At 42.5% G+C, this 19,623-nt stretch overlaps 1 protein-coding gene across 2 annotated transcripts; it reads left to right on the forward strand.

Annotated features, from left to right (window-relative positions):
* Positions 1 to 1,331: 1,331 nt before the first annotated feature.
* Positions 1,332 to 16,845, forward strand: mnta (MAX network transcriptional repressor a). 2 transcript variants are annotated; one of them, XM_006795485.2, is made up of 6 exons: positions 1,332 to 1,632; positions 6,069 to 6,675; positions 7,030 to 7,071; positions 7,273 to 7,384; positions 12,977 to 13,169; positions 13,320 to 16,845. In XM_006795485.2, the coding sequence occupies exons 1-6, from the start codon at positions 1,560 to 1,562 to the stop codon at positions 14,093 to 14,095; spliced, it is 1,803 nt and encodes a 600-aa protein (XP_006795548.2). In that variant the 5' UTR covers positions 1,332 to 1,559; the 3' UTR covers positions 14,096 to 16,845. The 2 variants fall into 2 exon arrangements, with proteins under 2 accessions (XP_006795548.2, XP_006795549.2); XM_006795486.2 differs by lacking the exon at positions 7,030 to 7,071.
* Positions 16,846 to 19,623: the final 2,778 nt, after the last annotated feature.

The raw sequence follows: 19,623 nt of genomic DNA on the forward strand, positions 1-19,623 counted from the left end.
GAAGTGTATTGTCTTTAATCCTTATTCTGACATAACAGCAGTCAATGATGAAAGTGAAACTGAGCTGTGGCCTTACATTAATCAAATAAGCCAAAATGTGCTACTTCGCTATGCTTTTATTGTTTAACAACTACAGATATGGCTTCAGCAATAACACTGATTAGTGCAGGGATGACGAGCTCTTTTTATAGCCATATGTGGGTGGGGCGGACCAGTGAAACTGCCCTTCAGTGTCAACTAGTTTAATCCTTGAGATATCCTAATTTAAAAAACCAAGTGAAGTTTCAACAGTATTTCTCAGTTTTTCCCGCATGATAAAGAAACCTTGCAACACGACTCTTTGGGCTTAAATTTTAAGTGTAAACAAATGTGTAAAATTCTGGTAACATCACAAAAATGTCCAGTGAACCCACTATAAAAAATAAACAAAACAACATATATTTCTATAGTGAAAAAAGCGGAAGGTTTTCTGCCACTTGATTATTTATCTACTACTTAATGACTTTAGTGTAAGAATCACCATGGGGAATCTGTGAAACATGTAAATACAGTAAAAAAGTCCAAAATGTATGCCCTCCTTCATGACCAGTGGGCCAAACTTGAGTTGTTGGCAGTCTGATTGTGACCCCTGAGCCTTATGTTTGACAGGGGTTAAAGAGTGGAAGTAATCTTCAGATGTAGGAACCAATCATAGTATAGAAACACTGTTACACATGAACAGAAATGTAAAAGTAAAATAAGACATTATACGGACAGACAGGATTATATTATTTATGTGCACAGAGGTGTTATGATGCAACTGTTGGAACTAGCACTTGCAGTTATTAGATGCAGGGCTCAGTCTACCCCGTGACTGCTTGGTTTTTTGCTTGGTTTTTACTTTTAAAGTGCGCCCGTACGCCTGATGCACGCTCGTAAACTCCCAGCATGTGACCCTGACGTGCCAAACAAAGCTCGCTGACTGTTCTCCGCGCTGATTGGCTGGTGGACACAGCGCCAATAAGATGTAAATTTACCGCAGTCAAGCAAACTGTCGGCCTTTCGTTTACACAGAACAACTACGCGGTGACAACTTGTAGTCATCGATTAGTCAAACATCAAGCCGCGAGAGGGCGGCACGTGAGACACTTTTAACAGAACAAGCCGCCGTTCTAAGCGGCAACATTTTTGATACATTTTCTGCGCGTGGCGGACGTGACTCGTGACGAGAGCTCCACGAGACCGAAATCACCCGAACCCCGCTCCGTGTTTTCCCGTCGCTTCCCTCGTATGCACGCGGTGAGGGAGGGCGTTTGTCTGTGGGCGGTTACAAACGCTGCGTGATTCACAAACCTTATTTGTTCGTACTACTTTGAGCGCCATCTTGTTTGTAACTCTTCTACGTAAGTGGTAGAGTTTCTACTGAGGGGGGTATCGGATTACCCTCTTTTTTTCTCCTTCCTCCCCCCTACCCCACCCTCAGCTTCAGACCGGGAACCTCTCCCTGTGGCAGGCTGTACGCACAGGCGCGTCTGCTTTACAGCCTTTTCTCCGAAAAAAGTATTTTCAAGCGGACAGAAATGAGCATCGAAACGCTTCTGGAAGCGGCCAAGTTTTTGGAATTTCAAGCCCAGCAACAACAGAAAGCACGTGGTAAGTTTGTATTTTATTGGGAAAAAAAGATAAAATAAATAAAAGCTCGCTCGCTTTTCACACTCTGGCAGTCAGGAGTGGGAACCAGTCCACCCATTCAGTGAAAGGTTTAGTCTCCGAGTTAAGAGGAAACCCTGCCTGTGGCTCATTTAGCAGCACAGTGTCTGAACCGATTCCCGTTTGTCACGTATGCATTTAAAGACCGTTTCAGTCTTCCCAGTTTTACTTTCATTCCGGTTTTAGAGCGGCTGCTGTGGATCTGGAGGCTTCGCTTCATGTCAAGATTGAGGTCAGGTCTCAGACAGACAGGCAGACAGAGTCGGGCTTCTGCTGCAGTGTCAGGGGTTACTGCATCGAAACCTGCTGCATAGACACTTAACGTGCTGCTCGGCCGCGTCACCGCGCGCCTTCCTGTATTTCTGAGTATCTGCACGCGCTGCTGCGGAACATTAAAAATAAAAACAAAACACGGTCCGATGAAGGGCGGTGGCGCGCGGAGTGCCAGGCTCGTTTTACATAATGACCTGACATCGTCCGCTGGGGATCAAGTGACTCTGGCATTCAGGTTCCCCCTCCTCCTCCCTCCCACCCCAGCAGTCTGCGCCCCCTCAGTCCTTCCGCGCGCCTTCCGGATATCAAGTGTTGTAGTGACTCTGCGTACCTGTGTGTTTCGGTGTGACTGTCGATTCTTAATACATAAAAAAGCAAAATCACAAACTCCCCTGGCGCTCCAGACTCTCGTGGAGGGCTTTGAGTGTCAGTCGATGACGTGAAACAACAAACCACGCCCCTGTAGTTTAAAAAGCATAGATGGTTACGCCCCTTCCACCACGTGCGTGCCGGGCAACCCCTCCCAAAGATCGTTTATAAAGCAGATGGCTCACTCCGGTATGCCATCCGTGTAAACTACATCCGGAGAGAATTAACAAGCGTTACGTTTTTATATTTACAACTTCATTCAGCTCTCGAGTCAACCAACTCTTCATGTGAGATTTCTATTCAAGTTTCTTGTGATGTCATGCTGCACATCGCTTAATGACTGAATTATGCGTCAGTGAGAAATCTACTGCATAACTTACTACGTAACCAGAAACTCCTCTAAACGCTACGCCGTAACCTGACGTGCACTTCCCGAGAAATGGTGATGAAAACCTAGTAGAAATTGCTTCATGTGCAGGAAATCACTTGGAATCACTGACCAGTTCATGACCCTTTGTGACTGGGGCTTTTTTTAAAAAAAATCTTTTCCTGTGGGCCAGTGGTTGACAGATGGTCTCTAGCCTTATGTGTCTGTGGCCTTATTTACTTGACTGTCACCATGATTGTCACACATCCAAATGGCAGACGAGTTAATGTCACATGTCTGCAACTCTTTGTTATATACATGCAGTTACACTCCAATAAATCAATGTATCTTGCATGGATCGCTATAGCTGTCAACATATTGTGTTTGCACTGCATATTAAAAGGAAACAAACCTATCAGAGTTGTTTACGTTTGCATAGCTGTGAGGTGTAGTTATATTTCGGGGAAGGTGCAGGTTGAGCTACCTCAGACAGCCCTAACGCTAACATCAGACTTGCTGAAAAAGTGCATTACACTTCCTGCGCCGTTCAAGCTTGGTTGCCAACAGATCAGCCCTTTGGTTGAACGCTGATTTTTACATATGCTGTAGCTCTTTACATATTCGTGAATGAAAAGTAGCCTTTTGGCTAATTATGGCATATTTACATTGATATGTTCATGAATGGTTAAATTCATCATTACGGAGAGAGTCCACGCAGGCTCAGAGTGAGAGATCCTGTTTTTTTCCTGTCTCAGCTGCTCCTGCCTGGTGCATTCTAAGCAGGCGCCTTCTCCTCCTCCTCCCTCTCTGCTACTGTAGAGCAGGTCACTGTGTGCAGGAAACTAGGCCAGTGTTCCTCTATGTACTGCTGCAGTTATATAATGCATATAGAAAACCTGCTTGTTTTTTGTAAGTGTTTCATGGGTTTTCTTTCAGAAAAGACCCCTCTATGTGTTTATGTCAACAAAACAACATTAAATTGTCAGAACTCATAACTGTGCATGCAACAGCTTATGAAAGCTGTCTACTGCAACTGGAACATCTTGTTCTTTCATATGTTTTTACCGCTGAAGAAAAGACTTTTCAGTGTAACAGGACATGTTCATACACTGGAAAAAAAATACACTGAAATGCTTAAAGTAACACTGTTAAAATTTTTCTAGAGCTTTTTAGAGCTGGATAGAATATCTCCTTCCTCCATCACATTATTTTTTTTTTTACAGTCACAGTCATTGATAAAGTGACATTAGTGTTTTAAAATGTAAAATCATAACACTATGTGCTGCTTTTTCGTAGATCTAAATAGACTACCAGATCTGTGAAAGATCTGTTTTAAAGCAGGGCTATAATGTTCTGAACTTTGAACCCTCAAAATGTGAGCATGTATATTTTAAACTGATTATACATGGATAACAAGTAGTATCTGTCACATTATTATTATTATTTATTTATTTTATTTTAAACAAAAGTTGAAGTTAATTTAAAGACTGACCGATAAAAGGTTGTGATTTTGAGAAATATTAGAGAAACCTGCTCTTAATCCTAACTGATTAAACAAGCTGACCTCATACGCCATGCTCTGGTGCCAGGCGGTTAGATCCATTAATTCCTGCTTTTATCAATGTTGGTGTTTTAGAGATGTGTTCATTCAGCTTCAAATAGTCTTTGATGTTAACAGGTGAGAATATTCCTATTATTTTGTACACCCTATTTGAAGGCAAGCTTACATTATGATGCAGCAAACTACATAATCTAAACCCGGATTATTTTTTTTTTGTTGCTTCATACAATCTTATTGTACGTAGCTATGTAGAATTTTACATACAATGTAGCTATTGTTTGTAAATGTATAATAAAAACAGACTGTAAACTTGTAAATTAAAACCCCCCCTTTTGTGTATTTAAAAAGGTACAAAGACAACATTTCACATTTTGAAACTTAAGAAATGTTACTGGGTTTTTGGGTTTTTTATTGTCTTTAGTGGGAAGGTTTCAGTGACTTTTTTGGATGTTGTGTATCTAATAAACATTTGTTATTTTATTTTTTAGAGTGACTTAGCACCTAATTTCTTGGAGACAGCTGTGTTGTTGTCGCTCACTGTCGTCATCATTTATGTGAACTTGTTTTCAGTGGCTTGGGGTGAAGTCTGTGGTGCCGCTGTAGCTTCAGCTCTGCAGTGAACGGATGAGTGTGTACTGCTGCAGCGTCCTGATCGCATTTATAACGATGTTGATGACAGCTACTTGTATCTGACATTTTCTAACTGTGAACATGAGCTGCCATAGCAACTAGAGTCCCTTTCCACAGCATCTATACAGTGTGGAGGGGGTGTGCTTTAGATGACTGGACAGCCCCGTAAGACGCATTTAGACTGACTCATGTTTTACAAAAATACTGAAGCTGATCACTTTTCAGTTAGATTTATCTGTACGAATCTTTCACATGGCTGTAATCACAGTTTATTTAATAGTAATCAAAACGTGCAATCATTTTAAAGCTGGCTCATTGAGATCTGCAGTGTATTAACTGTTATAAACATGGCTTTACAGATAAACCTAACCTGGACATGCGTCGTGGTAGTAAAGAGACCCTTGGGCTTTGTTAGTAGAGATCTAGAGTCGACTTGCACTCACTTCCCCAGCACAACTCAGTCAGTGGACTGTGACCAGGATTACATTACAGCGAGATGTACCTCCATTAAAGCAACAAGCTTCTTTTGTGAAGACATGCTCAAAGCTAGGCAACATTTTTGTGGATGTGAAAATGCATGTACAGATAAAACACAAAGTAGGAACAGCAAGAGAGAAGAGCCTGAAACCTGAAAGCTCAGACTTTCATTTCTGCTTGTTGTATTTACATAACAACAAACATTCTCTTGTAGAGCCACTTTGACTTACAACTGGATGTTTCAATAATATTAACAATAATACTTCATCACTTTACGTGTAACAGGAGTCACAGTTATGGAATATGTTTGTGCTCTTTCTCTTGTGGCACAGATGAAATGAAACCTGCTACTGTCATGGTTTTACACAAGTTTTAGGTTTAGTTAAAAAAAACATCTGTTGGTGTCATGTGCAAATATACCTGCAGCTTTGAGTGTCAAACACGTCTTGTTTTGCTGATTTACTATAATTAAGATGAGCAGGACTAATGTCACCGAGCTGGTACAGCATAACATGCCAAAACAAGGCCTTCTACCAGACCTTTCTAGAAATGACTCTGGCTTATTTCCTTTCACATACTCCCAAAATCTATCAGTACTGTTAGTGCTAACAGATTTAGAAAGCTCAAAGGGTTGTTGCTGCATTTTTGTGTATGTGTGTATAGATGGGATTGGTTGTATTAACGGCTGTGTTTTTCCCACAGAGGATGAAAAGGAGAAGCTGCGTCTGCAGCACCTGAAAGAGCAGAGCCACCCTAATGTGAACTCCACAATCCACATCAACAATGTTTCTAAAGCAGAGGAGCTCCACATGGAGTCCCGTCCCCCACCCATACCATCAGCTCTGTCACCTCCCTCTGTCCCCATTACAGTCATCCCGATACCTGTGGTCACCCCCAACCTTACAGGCTCACCTACTCTACCTGTTACCACGCTCTCCCCTCCTGCTGCTCCTCCACTGGCCTCCCCAAAGACAGACTCTAGTCCCCCTCTGGAGCAAAGTGCAGCAGCTCTGCTCTGGTCTCCACAGCCCAAACCTGACACCCAAACCATGGTGACTGCCAACCACAAGCAGCCGATACAAAACCACCACCTTCAGCCGCAGCTCGTCACCCAAACCAACAACACTAAACTACACCAGCAGCTGGTTCAGCGCTATCCGGGTACCATCGTCTCGCCCATACAGCAGCAAGCCTTACTGCCCCATTCAGGCCCCGTGCTTCAGCAGGCCCCCCTGCACAATGGCCCCGTCAGCCGGGGAAGTCCTCCTGATGACAGTCGCCACCTAGACAGCAAGAAGAGGCCTGGAGGGTAAGTCTGACCTTTTAACTCAGTATTGTTTTACTGAGGATCAATTTAAATCAGTCCTTAAAATGCAGAAAAAATAATAACTGGGAGTCCAGATTACAGATGTACTGAAACGGTGTCATCAGTAATCTTCTGTGGTCCACTCAGATAATTATTAATTAGATTCCACTTTGCACGGTTGCTATTACGATAATTTGGATGAGATGATAAATTCACTCACTTACTGTCATTGATCTGTCTGCTCCCAAAACTAAGAAACAGGTTCTTTGATTCATTTTTTTGGGGGGGTTAATTTAATTTTTATTATTTCAATTTTGTTGCCCTTTTAAACATCACCATTTTACTGTGCTCTTGCAGGGCTGGTACAAGAGAGGTGCATAACAAACTTGAGAAAAACAGGTAGGGTCACCCCTTTCCCCAAAAGCATTTGCCAATAGATTCTTTTTTTTCCTGAAAACTTTACTTATTGGTAGCGCTTCAATTTTGAAATGTGCTTCATATTTTAATCAGCGGACTCCCAAATAGAGATGTTGTTATATTGAAGTGCGCTTTACCATTAGCGCTGTCTAAAGTACCTTCTATTTGTCTTGGGTCTGTCAGACGAGCACACCTGAAGGAGTGCTTCGAGACGCTGAAAAAGAACATCCCGAACATCGATGAGAAGAAAACCTCCAACCTGAGTGTCTTAAGAAGTGCACTGAGATACATTCAGGTGAGCTTGTGATGTCTCCAAAGTTCAAAGTTTTATTACCTTCAAATTCCACATTGGTGTATCTGGTATTGGTAATCATTGGTATCCGATTGGTGTTGGTAGATTTTAAAATCTTCTTGAATTTCATTAGTTAGATTTTCATTGGCTGTTTTGTTACTCAATGTTAATATTTATTTTACCCTTTTGTGTACAGTGTGTTGTGACCACTTGTCTGTGAAAAGCACTTATTAAATAAACTCACTTATTATATTGTTTTAACAGCTAGATAAATACAACCACAAACCAAAAAAAAATCACAATTACAGAAATTACAGATTTAAAAACCAACAATCGAAGCGCCACCAGTAACAAGTGGCCTGAACCTCCTATCACCTGTTTTTGTTTAGCAGTGTTTCACTGGAATGCACAAAACATCCACAAAGGCGATGCCTTGTACTTTATTCCCCATGAATGCAACTCGTATAGGGAGGTTATAACACATCACTGATGATTGCTCGCTCTTTCCTCACTGCTAACAAAGCTGTCACACTGTGGTGTTATTGACCCCCAGTCTTACTGGATACATTTACAATCTTACTGCGTTTAAGATCCTTAGTTGCAGAGAAAAACATCAGACAGCAGCAAGTTTAAACACGGTGATGTATTTAGATCCTTCCTGAGTCTCTAAGACGTCCTCATTTATACCTTTTTCTTAAGTGTGCGAGTGTTTCAACGAGTGACTCGCCATTTCTATGAGTCAAGCTTTCCCGGTTAGAGTATGCTGGTTGTAAACAGCTGGCGCAAAGGTCTGCCACTGGTCTAGTGTAACTTTCAGACTGACTGTGCTGCTGAGTGTGTCCGTTTTTATTGTAGGTCATTTTTCCAATACACTAATCCAGGAGGCGATAAAACAATATCTCTATTTACGTTTTAAAATCCAACAATGCTTTTATAGATTTGCGTTTTACAATTAGTTGCATGATCTGTGTGTTTACGTTTGTCCAAATGTGGTTAGCGGTTTGCTGTTTAATTTGCATAATAATAAAACACTTACACGGTTTTAGACATGTGGTTGTCACGCATTGTTGTTTATGAGCATGAAGTTCATTAACCGACCGTGGTGCAGGTTTACTGATGTGTACACCGAGGAGGACGGCATGCTGCTGCTTGACTGTGAGATGCAGCAGGCTGGTTATTCCTCTGTGCGCGTGGATGCTGAGGGAAACTAGGACAGCGTGGGTGCACAGCTCGTCACCCAGTCTCCCTCCCTGTGCCCCTCTCTGTGATTAAGCAACATGCTGTGCGTGTTGTGTTCGACAGGCTTGTGCGTCTTTTCCTCCACTCATCAGCTGAGCTGGACATGCTTGAAACAAACAGAGCAAGGGAAACTTACATAATTGATGATGCTTATATGTGGAAGTGAAGAGTATAGTAAAGAGTAGTATGAAGCAGTTAACCCAGTATTGTAATAGTGTTATACAGGCCACAACAGTGTGTTGTGCCTCTTTGTCACGAGGGTCTTTTTGATTGGCCAGACTGGTGGTGTTTTGTTTTGGAGGGGTGGAGTAAAAGATGTGAGTGTTGGGTGATAGGATGCCTAAAAAAAACAAAAAAAAAGGCAGAACACGTGCGAGCACTGGCATCTTGACATGGGAGGTACAGACGCGTGTCCTGCCTGCATGCACCTCATTCCCGAAACTCTGCACACTCCTCCCTCCCCGTCCCTGTCCTTGTCCTCCTCTGGGCTGGCAGCAATGAGGCAGCCTGCACACAAAAACACTGAGCTTAGAGGTCTGAATAAGAGGCTTTCAGCTCAGCGCTTCGCCGCTTTTATTTTTACATCTTATTGTAAGTGTTCATTTGTAAATGAGCAAAGTTTCTATGAAAATAAGTGGTAACTGGAACAGTTTTAGTGGTTTTCCAGTGAAAGGTGCAAACTTGGCTAACAGCTACATAGGTCAACTTCCACTTCCTTATTACATTTCAAATGAAGATGACCAGAAAATCTTACATGTGAACCAATTGTTTTCCTTTTTAATTATAGCAATCGCGCTAATAGAGCTGTAAGAGGGTTTTTGTTTTACTTTAGAGACAACATGTAGCAGGCTTTCCTCTGAGCCCGTAGTGGTGTCGCGAAAGCCGAGGCTGTAAAATAAGCCCTGATGCATTAGCGCTCCTCCTCTCCACTCCCCCTCCTTCCCTCCATCCTGCCTCTCTGAGCTTTTAAGGCCACATGAGCAGCAAGCACATGGCTAGCCTGAGCCGCGTGACGTCACCCCCCCTGTGCTGGGCCCCCACCCAGCACTGCAACATGCAGGACTTGCTGTACCACCAGGCTTAGCCGCCCGCAGCAGGGAGGGAGCATGGAGCAGTAAACATAAGGCTCAGCTTACTCCACACGCGCTTCACTTCCTCATGAAAGCTGACTGAACTTGTTCCTCCACTGCTTGTCCGCAAATGCCAGCATGAAAAGTGCTGTACTCTCTGCTAGATGAAGATAAGCTAAAAATGTATTTATCTTTTGATATTTTTAGCATAGTCACTGTGGACTTCATGGCATATTTCCTTTGAAAGGTTGCCTTACAAGATAACTGTACTAGTTCCTTTGACATTTTCATTTTTGTTCATCCTTAACATTAAAAAAAGCTGGCCTCCTTCAGCTTTCTGACGACTCGGCTCTTAACCGCAATGAGGTAAATAGGCCAGCTATGACCAACACAAGCTTACACACAAAGGATTGGTGTGCAAAAGTAGGCATTTTATTTCCACAGACAGACTTTTTATTGTTAAAGTCGGGCACCACGTGAAACCCTCTGCTCCAGCTTGAAGGCAGACTAAGACAAGGGTTTATGGTTACCACAGTGTCATAAGACCTGTGTGCAGGAACCCGATCAGTGGAGCAGCATGTCTGCAACGTGGCCTCCTGTGCTCCTGGCCCTTTAAGACAACCCAGCCTTGTGCTGTCTGTTCACGGCTGCTGCAAAAGTGAGTCAGTGAGTACAGCTTGTATTGCTCTCTTTCAATCCCCTGTTATCTGTGGCCCTCCCTCTCCCTTTTTCTGCGGGGCCATGTGCTCGGCCCTCGCATTGCTTGTGACAATAATGCTTCAGCAGTGTTTACCTGCCATGCGCACGCACAGACATGCACGCACACACAGTTCTGTGGTAACAACTCTTCCCTGGAAAAAAGAGGAGGTCTGAATGCAGTCATGTGCAAAGAATTCAAGCGTACCTGGCACATTGTGTCCTACCAATCTGGTGACATGTTTAACATGGTGATGAAGTCACGTGGGACCCATCTGCTGCAGTCTTGTTTATCAGGTGTATGCGGTTAATCTCAGGCTAGCTGTGTCTAAAAAGGCGAATGTGGCGTTGGCTCTCAGCAGTTCAGTGGGTCTCTGTGTCTGTGGAGCATTTCTCCACTCTCTCATTCTCTCTTTATGAGTCATCACTTAAAGCTGTAAGCTTGTAGCGCTACTCACGTAAGGCTGCCAGCTACATGAGGGTAAAAAAGAAGGCGGCCAGACCTTTTTGGACATCATGTTAAATTTTCCTCACCAGAGTAGGTTTTGACAGAAATGTTTACACACTAAGAGGCTGTTAGAAACCTAAATCGCACCTCTCGCACATGAAGGTGTGTGCCATCTTTTAGGATTTCAGAGAAAACGTTGACATGTTTTCAGGAGTTTCCCTGACAACCAGAGATGGGGGGCATTTTAGCACATCTTGTGTAGAGACGAAGGGTGTTTTTAATCTGTACAGAAAGGCGGTGCTCTTTATGGCTGGTTACAAGTTGCACATCTGTGTCCAGATGTTTAACAGTGCATGCTAAGGAGCACCTTACTCAGTGAACAGTAGTGTACATGTCTGTCCTGCTATTTAAAATCTGCATGTCCAAACTATATCTCCATTAATCAATAATATTAAAATACAAAGTTGGGATCCCTGTCTTTGTGAATGAGATGGTGCAATACCTGAATTCTTGGAGTTTTCATTAAAATAAGAGGTGTAGTTGTGATTCACATTAAGAGTTGTTCCATGTAACAATTATTTTAAAACAGAACTAGGCTACTAACTCTGATCGTAGATAACTTTAGGTCTATTTGGGAGCAAGGACACAGATTTTCCAACTGTAAAAAAAACCTGCTCTGGTCACAATAAAAGCAGTTTAACTTAAAGATAAGAAACAGCTTGTTTATGTGGATTTGAGCTAAACTGAAATATGAACGGGACTTCTTCTGAGCTTCTATTTGTGTTTAAGTTACTGAGAAGCAGCCAAAGTACAGACCACTTGGCCCATGCATGTCTAATCCTGGATCAGGATTTGAGACAGGTGCTGAATCACACAAGGCCCGCCTTTTGTCCCCTTTTGCTATTTATGTACATGTGCATTGTGCTGTAGGCGCACACGCTCATAATGCACATGCAGGAATGCACTTAAACCGAAGTAGGCCAGAAGCAACCTACACACGACTTAAATCGTACACACGATGACTTGCACATTTACTGTATCGTCACACTGTACACAGTAGGATGAACACTAACAGGAAGTCCACCCTTTATGATCTCAAGTTATCAGGTTGCTGGTAGCGGGTTTCAGACTGTGTCATTTCCCTGAGCCTCTCCCACAGAGAGCGTGCTGAATACTTTGACCAGGCTGCATGTGACATGCAATAAATTATATATAATTAAAGACTTCTGAAGTACTTTAAAATGGGAATACTTAAAAACACAAGTCTGCTGATCATGTACCGGTTGCCATAATTTCACTTTTCCTCCTGATGTTGCACGCTAAACATAAAAAACATAAAACCAGTCACTGTCAATAGTAAAATTCATGTATTCACATTTTATAAATGTGTATTTATAAACGCAGACACAAATGCTAAATACCAAAAGTATAAGAACATAATGCAGGACGGGCCGTTTCTGAGTAATATGCTTCATTGCTAATTGGAACCTTTGATGAATTGCTTTAAACAATGTTTTAAATGTTGTTGCTGGAAAATGTGGCTTTCATTGTAACAAATTTATATATTTTTTCTGATAGAAGTAATCAGTTATAATGTATAACAGTTTTCTTTCATTAATCTCTTAATATTATTATTTTGAATTTGGAAAATTTGCTATTAAATAAACCATTTCTCCCCTTTATTAGAGAAGTACGAGTTCAAATAGGCCCAGTAGAGTCAAAGTTCATCCCACTGGTGCACTTTGACGTTTTCCTCAAATAAGTAGTGCTGCAGATTTTCTCTCCTCCACCCTCTGTGCACACGAGTAATATCTAATTTCATATCAACATCTTTGACAAAATCAGAAACGGGTCATTTTAACTCCTCGCTAATTTTAGAGGTTGAAGTGGTGAAATCTGTTAAATACTATTAAGACTAATATAAAATCAATGTGAATCTTTACAGTATTGCTTCAAGCATGACCTTGGACTTGAGTAAAAACCTCTCTGACAGCTTCACAAAGAAAATTACTGTGGTTCTCTTCTATTGGATGAATTTATTACACAGTAAATATGATCTTAACGTTTACCCTGTGGAATTTTTCCTGTGTAATTCATAAACCAGTTCTGAGTTTTACCTTTGTATTCTTTTCCTCCTTGCAGACATTAAAGCGCAAAGAGAAGGAGTATGAGCACGACATGGAGCGTCTGGCCAGAGAAAAGATCGCTACCCAACAGCGACTAGCAGAGCTGAAGAATGATCTTAGCCAGTGGATGGATGTGATCGAGATTGACCGCATCCTCCGACAGACAGTGCAGCCGGAGGAGGACCAAGCTTCAACCTCCACAGCCTCGGGTAGGCAGACGGGAGGGATTGGTGGGGATTTATGTTCACTCTCAACTGCATGTCTGTAAATCTCCCTAATACACAACCAAACACTGTTTCAGATTAAGTCATGTAATTATATATGTAATTAATGAATTCCATAATTTGTTGGTGTTGCAGAAGGTGAAGACATCATGGATGACGATCTGGACGAAGAGCCTGCACCAAGAGCACCCACTGCCTTACCCACCGTGCCTCAAATCATGAAACCTGAGCTGCGCACAACTGCAACACCTACTCAAGTCCCAACTGTGATGCCCACCACCACTACCTCCTTCACCACCCCACACAACCAGCGCAAAGCCCCTCAGCACCAGCCTCAGTCGCTACCAGTGACTCCCCCACAGCCACTGTCTAAACCTGCAGCTCCACCAACGCTCACTGCCACTACATCCAGCACACCTTGTCAGCTGTCAAATCCCACCCAGACGCAGATGGTGACCACACCCAGTCTGCACCCCACAGTTATTGCTCATGCACCAGTGTCCCACCCTTCGGTCATCCAAGTGATCCCAAGTCAGAGCTCCAAAAACATCGCCCAGCTGGGTCCCTCCACCACCACCAGCTCTGTGCAGTTAGCCCCCGGCCACCAGCCCATCAGCCACATAACCGTGCACCCAGTGGCTCACCTGAGCCAGCATTTACCCACTCTCTACTCTCAGCCGGTGGCTGTCACACAGCCGGCCGTGGTCGGTCACATCACTCAAACAATAAACCATGCTCATGTGAACGGCAGTGCGCCTGCACAGCCAGCTGCCACCATTGTTGGTAAGCAGACAGCAGTGAGCACCCAAATGATGGCTCACCACCCGCAGCTAGTGGGTCAGACGGTGCTCAACCCTGTGACCATGGTAACCATGCCCTCCTTTCCCATCAGCACTCTGAAGCTGGCCTGAACACTGCCAACAGGACCACTGAGCTCCAGACTGTGATCCCCATGACAGGGGTAAAGTGATGGAGGGATGTTATTCCCCCATGTTAACAAAGTGACCAAAAACAAGTCCCTGTTCTTAACCTTCCACCTTCTTGTGTGTTGGTTAGTGTTGTGGGAGCACTCAATGGGCCACCTCCCTGCTGTGAACCACGGGCTTCATACCAGGCCATTGACAAGCCAACCGTGTGTGCAGGAGAGCTGCTGGAGACCCTTCTGCTCTGTTTAATTCTCACTTAAAAGCATTAAAGTGGACACAAAGCTGGGAACAATCCTAAAACTCCTTCTAGACCAGACTACCACATCTTCTAAGATATAACAGGCTGCATGTGACTGACGGTCCTAATGTCGTGTTTGTGTTGTACACAGTGGGCTGATGTGCAGTTTTTGACCTTCACCTGCCATCCTTCGTTGTTTTAAAGTGAGGCAGTGCGTATTTTCACAGAAGCTAGAAAGAAACGGCCTCACATGGGAAAATGTCGATCTGCTATTATAGAGTCCAGACAGTGTAGGAGCAGAGTGCTGGCCCGCCAAACCCAGCACAAGGAGAATGTGGTTCAGAGGAGCCCCTCCTCTTCAGCAGCAGCACATGCTGTAAGGTTGGAGCCAAATCATGGACTGCACTTTGCCGCCTGAGCAGGAGCTGCAGTCCTCGGTGATGGTGCACACAGCAACAGCTCCCCCTGGTGGTTGTTTGTGTTCATAGTCAAACTACCACCTCTGCAACAATGACACAATTCTTCCAGTGAAGTAAAATGATGATATCACATCAGAGTGGCTATACATGTACATATATAGCTTTGTCAGTTCTAGGCCTAGCCAGGGTGCAGGGTGTCTCAGGAGCTTGTCTCTGCCTTTAGCGAGTAATGTTCTGTTGACAGATTGCAGCCAAGATGACAATCAGCACCTTGAATTTTAAGGCTCAAGTGCTCAATCAGAAAAGGGTGGATTTCTCATTTCTGCCTCAAGTGAATGAGTTTAAGTATCTCAGGGTCTTGTTCACAAGTGACAGACTGACTGGTCCAGGCACCGCACCAATCAGTGGTCTGCTGTGGCAAAGAGACAGCTGAGCGCTAAGGCAAAGCTATTCATTTACTGGTTGATCCACTGTTCTACCCACAAACTGTGGTTAGCAACTGAAAAAAATATGAGATCACTGATACAGGTGGCGTAAATGGGCTTCTTTCTAGGCTGTCTTGCTTAGCCTAGACAAGATGAGGAACTCATCATTCAAGAGGAGCTGAGTCAGATGAGGTGGTTTGGGAATCTGAGTAGGATGCCTCTAAGGTGAACGGTTTCAGGCATGCACAACCAAGAAGACACCCGATGGCAAATCCAGGACATGATATCTCTCAGCTTGCTTGGGAAAGCCTTGGTGTCTTCCACACTAGAGGAGTGAGGTCTCGATAGCTCTGCTTAAACTGCTACCTGTGTCCAGATAAGCAGAAGATTGGGTGGATGGCTGGATTTAGTTTTTAGTGTTTAAAGGACAATCAAATTGTTACTTATTTCTAGTATCTGTCCTTCAAACATACTGGTGATTGTACACTGAGCACAAATACAAGTTAGTGTTTTAGGATAAAACAGTTTGTGTCACAGCTGCTAATGTATTTTAAATATTTTTCATTTTGCAGAGTAGGATTTGTATCTACATCTATATGACCCCCAACCCCAGCAGAGGCGAGTTTATATGCGCTGTGAGACTTAAATACCATGAGGTAAAGGATGTGAATCTGAATACAGAAAGGTCCATAAAATATAGTGAAGTGTGTCTATGCTGTCTTGTAGTGCATATGGTAGTAGGGTGTGTGTTTGCATGCCATTAATGCATGCCATGACTGTACTAATGTAGTGATCACTATGAAAGCAAGGACCTATAGCAGTGCTCTCCGATGAGCTTATGAACTTCATTACGTCACTATAGGCGTGTGAAGGATTTCTGACACATTTAAGATTCTGTCATCCATAAAACTGGAGACAAGTATCTGTACAAAGCGACAACAACAGATGACTTTAATGTGTTTATTCGAGGCACCCTCTTTCCAAAGCTGGCACTGTGAACATTTAAAAAGTAGTCTCAATGAACAGCCAACCTGCAGTTTAACGCACTGTGCTCTCTGAATTTAATCTGAATGTACTGATCTGTGAAAACATTTGGAGTGTCGAAACAGGAGTCGAGCCCTTTTTAGAAATGCAGTTACTTTATTAAAGTGTATGTAAAGTGTAACATTACAAACCTGATTTTGTATTTTAAGATTTATTGTCGCTTGTGTCATCACCCCTCGTTTGTTAATTTTATCAAATAGCTTATTTTCTGGGACCATGTACAGTGCTGTATGTGAAGGGGCGATCACTACATTCAATCACATTTGGCCACTTGTTTAAATTATTCACCCCTTCCATGTTTTTGTATTTTGCTCTGATGCAATACGTTGTTTCCTTGCCATCTCTTAGATTTCACACAAACATCTGGGATAAATGGCATTTTGAAATCGTTTTGCAGAAAAACAAAATGCATAAACGTTACCAGATACCGATGCTTGAAGAAGCAAAAATATACCTGTGTTTTCCCTATGGAGAAAGTTTACATTGTATATAGCCTGTAAATGTTGGGCTTCATTTAGATCTATCTGTATTAAGGTAAAAGCTTGGGAAAATATGTAAAAGTTAAAATTTATAAAAAAGATACTTAATAAATTGTATTATGTTTACAAAGGTCTGAAGTGGCTTCTTTAAACAAAGTGTAGAGAAACATATTCAGAGCGCAGTCAAACATTAAACACTGCCTTATCCAGCGCTAACTCTCAGTGATGGATACACTGAGGTCATCAGGACTTGTTGACATGCCAGACTGGATGAGCTAAGAACTGAGCCGCCGACTTTCCAATTGGAGCGACTTTGCCTGCTGAGCCACATTAACTCAGAGAAATAAAGTGGAAAGTTATACTGATATTTGAACGCAGAATTTTTTTTCTAATTATTATTAGTTATTTAGCATTAACACTCCTTTAAGTGTTGTTTTGTTCATGCAGTGGTTTGAAACACCAAAGACGATCAGAGAAATTGCTCTGGTACTTTAACTCCAGAAATATCAGGTTAGGCTAATACTGAAAACGGTAGTAGATAAACTGCAGATATAACGTGGACAAAGAGATCAAGTTACCTCTGTATAATGTGATGCCACTTAGTAGCACACGCTAGCTACATTTTTAACACCTTTTCAAAACCTCTAAAATAAAAGCTGAACATAAGCATTCAAGAGGAGCGGAGTCAGATGAGGTGGTTTGGGCATCTGAGTAGTCCTTTTATACAAGCCTTCTGTAGGAGTTTCATCATTCCAGGATAACTAGATAACAAAGGCTAGTCTAGTCAGGATGTTATGTCACAATTCCCGCAAAAGCCAGGTTGGTTGTAATTAAAAACCTGTTTAATATTTAGTCATCATAGCACCTAGACATACAAGTTATACCTATGATTAAAGTTATCTGTATATCTGTTTAGTCCACTTAAAAGTAAAATAATTTTAATGTTTCAAAACTATTTTCTGATACCTTCAAATTAACGTTTCTACAAGTGGAGGTTGACACAAAAACCTTAACAATGAAAGTGCTTGCCAAAGACAATGCAACTACTAAAAATCACACTTGCTTGACATTTCACAGTTGTTGGTGCCAGACAGGCTGCTCTGAGTATTTCAGAAAAAGCTGATGTACTGGGATTTTCCCCACACACCCATGTCTACAGTTTACAGAAAGAAAATATCCAGTGAATTTTCTGTGTGTTGTTAATGCTAGAGGTTAGAAAAGAAAGGCCACACTGCAACAGTAACTGCATACCTTGGTTGTAATAACTAGGGTATGCAGAAGAGCAACTCCAAATACCCAACACGCTGACCATGGAAGCAGATGGCTTACAACAGCAGAAGGCCACTCTTGCCAGCCATATAATAATTTGCACACTCGCCAAAATTAGATGATAAAAGATTGGAAAAATGTCACCTGACCCGAGTCTTGATCTCCACTGCAACAGCCAGATGGAAGTGTCATAAACGGCATGAAATCTTCCTGCCTTGTATTGGTGCCTTATGCTGGTGTAATGGTCAGAGTAATTTTCTTGGTCCACTCTGGGCCCCACAGTACCAACTGAGCATCGTTTAAAGCATACCTGAATATTGTTGCTGGCTATGTCGATCCTTGTATGACCACAGTAGAACAATCTTCTAATGGCTGCTTCCAGAAGGATAACACACCACGTCTCAAAGTTAAAATCATCTCAAAACATGAACATGACACCAAGTTCACGCTTCTCAGACGACCTCCACAGTTACCAAATCTCAATCCAGTAGAGTGCCTTTTTTGATTTGTCAGCTTCACACAAATTTGCAGCAACTGTGTGATGCCATCATATCAACGTGGACCAAAATTGCAGAGGAACACTTCTAACACCTTCTTGAATCCATGAAGCAATAAGACAGCTCTGGAGACAAAAGTAGGTCCACGGTACTAGAAAGGTGTACCTAATGAAGTGGCCAGTGATTCCATCTTTCACACTAGCAACAAATTTAATTGAGATATCATAATTGAACAAGTTATTTAAAAAAATCGAAAACAATTTACCGAGGTAAAGTGACTGGTAATACAGGGTGGGCCATTTATATGGATACACCGTAATAACATGGGAATGGTTGGTGATATTAAAGTCCTGTTTGTGGCACATTAGTATATGCTAGGGGGCAAACTCCTCAAGATGGGTGGTGACCATGGTGGCCATTTAGAAGTCGGCCATCTTGGATACAACTTTTGTTTTTTCAATAGGAAGAAGGCCATGTGACACATCAAACTTATTGGTAATGTCACAAGAAAAACAATGGTGTGCTTGGTTTCAACGTAACTTTATTCTTTCATGAGTTATTTACAAGTTTCTCTTTGTTCACAGCCATTGACATGTTGAAGAGGTTAACACGTAAGGAGTGGATTAAAATTGTGTTGATATCAGGTGAACGCAGTAACCGGGTCATTGCAGCAGATTTCAATGCAAGACACCCTATGAGATGTCCTATCTCCCATGCTACAGTTAGCAAACTGCTTGCTAGGTTTTGTGAAACTGGTTCAGTGTTGGATTTGCCAAAATGTGGACGCAAGAAAACCGTCACTAATGAAGAAACATCAGTGGCTGTCCTAGCTTCATTCAGCAAGAGCCCACAGCGTAGCACTCGCCGCATGTCACTGGAGAGTGGCATTAGTCGAACATCCATTCGGCAGATATTAGCTACTCACAAATGGCACCCTTACAAACTCCAGCTACTGCAGCATCTCAACGAGGATGACCCAGATCGGCACACAGAATTTGCAGAATGGGCAAAACAAAAATTGGAACAGGACCCTCAGTTCACGCAGAAGATTTTGTTCAGTGATGAGGCAAACTTTTATGTGAATGGTGAAGTTAACAAACAAAACCACCGCTAATGGTCTTACACTAACCCACATTGGATGG

This window comes from Neolamprologus brichardi, chromosome 14 (genome assembly GCF_056152115.1).
Source record: "Neolamprologus brichardi isolate AB-2024 chromosome 14, ASM5615211v1, whole genome shotgun sequence".
Lineage (NCBI taxonomy): Eukaryota > Metazoa > Chordata > Actinopteri > Cichliformes > Cichlidae > Neolamprologus > Neolamprologus brichardi.

Excerpts from the sequence above, each read along its gene's own strand:
- mnta (XM_006795485.2), top strand. The coding sequence starts at position 1,560 with ATGAGCATCGAAACGCTTCTGGAAGCGGCCAAGTTTTTGGAATTTCAA. Across the intron at positions 7,072-7,272 it reads AACAAACTTGAGAAAAACAG|ACGAGCACACCTGAAGGAGT; the intron begins GTAGGGTCACCC and ends TGGGTCTGTCAG. Across the intron at positions 13,170-13,319 it reads TTCAACCTCCACAGCCTCGG|AAGGTGAAGACATCATGGAT; the intron begins GTAGGCAGACGG and ends TTGGTGTTGCAG.